Source organism: Asparagus officinalis, chromosome 2, assembly GCF_001876935.1.
Source record: "Asparagus officinalis chromosome 2, Aspof.V1, whole genome shotgun sequence".
NCBI classification, from domain to species: domain Eukaryota; kingdom Viridiplantae; phylum Streptophyta; class Magnoliopsida; order Asparagales; family Asparagaceae; genus Asparagus; species Asparagus officinalis.
The window spans coordinates 13,118,591-13,120,165 of record NC_033795.1 but is presented as its reverse complement, the minus strand read 5'-3'; the positions used below and the strand labels follow the sequence as shown (position 1 = coordinate 13,120,165).

At 39.9% G+C, this 1,575-nt stretch overlaps 1 protein-coding gene across 1 annotated transcript; it reads left to right on the top strand.

The window, feature by feature from the left end:
* On the top strand, window positions 211-1,007 carry LOC109830323 (dirigent protein 22-like). The gene has a single exon (XM_020397563.1). The coding sequence runs from the start codon at window positions 262-264 to the stop codon at window positions 820-822; it is 561 nt and encodes a 186-aa protein (XP_020253152.1). The 5' UTR covers window positions 211-261; the 3' UTR covers window positions 823-1,007.

The window sequence follows — 1,575 nt, the reverse complement described above, 5'->3', positions numbered from 1 at the left end:
TATGAGTGCGGGTGACACTCCTATTGATTACATTCTATTGAAAAGTTCTCTCTATCTTATGGTTCTTGTTTTTTGTATGGTAAATTATAAATCGTCTATTTTTGTATCAGCACAAAATAAAAAGCTTATATATTATTAATATGTTGATAAAATGACTCTTCTTAATTATCTACAAGGGAACACCACATAGTTTTCCCTCTTTATATATTTAGTCCCCACCCACCCACAGCATCACACTAAAACGCACGCCCACCTTTCAAAATGTCCAAATCTCCTCTCTTCCTCCTGTTCCTCTTCCTCCTCCTCCTCCTCAACGTTGAGGCTAAACCAGCCAATTTCATCAAAACAAGCCCAAGCCCATCGAAGGCCCGTCTAAGACGGAAGATCAGCCACCTCCACTTCTACTTCCACGACATCGTCAGCGGCCGCAATCCCACCGCGGTCCGGATCACCCAACCCGTTAACAACTCCTTATCCATATTCGGAATGATCTCCATGATGGATGATCCGTTAACCCAAGGCCCAAGCCCAAACTCGACAGAAGTAGGCCGGGCCCAGGGAATGTACGCCGGTGCTGCCCAAGATGAGGTGGGCTTTTTGCAGGCCATGAACTTGTGTTTCACTGCGGGGAAGTATAACGGGAGCGTGTTAACGGTTCTCGGGCGCAACGCCCCGATGCACCCGATAAGGGAGATGCCCGTTATTGGAGGGAGTGGGCTGTTTAGGTTTGCTAATGGGTATGCTTTGGCTAGGACTCACTGGTTTGATTTGAACACAGGGGATGCAACTGTAGAGTATAACGTCACCGTTATGCATTATTGAGGTGGGCCTTGGGCTTGGGCTTCGATTGGCTCAATAATTGTGTGTTACAGTTGTTTTATACGGTTTACATTGGCCTTTTTGTTTGTTTGGTGATGTTTCTGATTTTGTTGTTAGTGGAGAATCTTACTATGTATCTTCGCTCTTTGGCAATGGAAGTTAAAATATACATACATCTTTATCAGGTATATAGTGTTTGGCTCCTCAATGATATGTATGAAAGCAGATCTATTTTCATGGACATGTATTTAGTAATACATCGTCGGATGTGGTAAGGATTCAACCTAAAAATTTTGATTTGGATTTCAATCCTCTCATTTAACACTAGTTCAATGCTCGGTGTAAAACATCTCACTCCTATAAAGATGGTTTTGATAGAATCCATGCGGACTAAGAATCATTTTTCTAAATTTTTAACTTCTTAGATTAAGTATATATTGACATAATGACATGATATTCTTTTGATAGACACGACCTCTGATACTTTGGATATCATCCAAGCAAAGAAATTGTATCAAAAAAGAACAAAAAAGAGAGGAAAAAAAAATATTTCAAGCAAAGAACTTGTTTTAAAGTGATATATTTTGCCATCTTCGAGATTCTGTTTGTGCGTACGTCTAACTCTCTCCAAAGCCTACAATGGTGAGAGTCTTATGCATTGATGTCCCTTTTTAGAGCTCTATTTCTAAATTAAATTCTGAAGATGATGATATGAAAGACTAAATAATGGTGAAACTTCAACTCAAAAATTTACTC

Coding starts and splice junctions, on each gene's coding strand:
- LOC109830323 (XM_020397563.1), top strand. CDS start 262: ATGTCCAAATCTCCTCTCTTCCTCCTGTTCCTCTTCCTCCTCCTCCTC.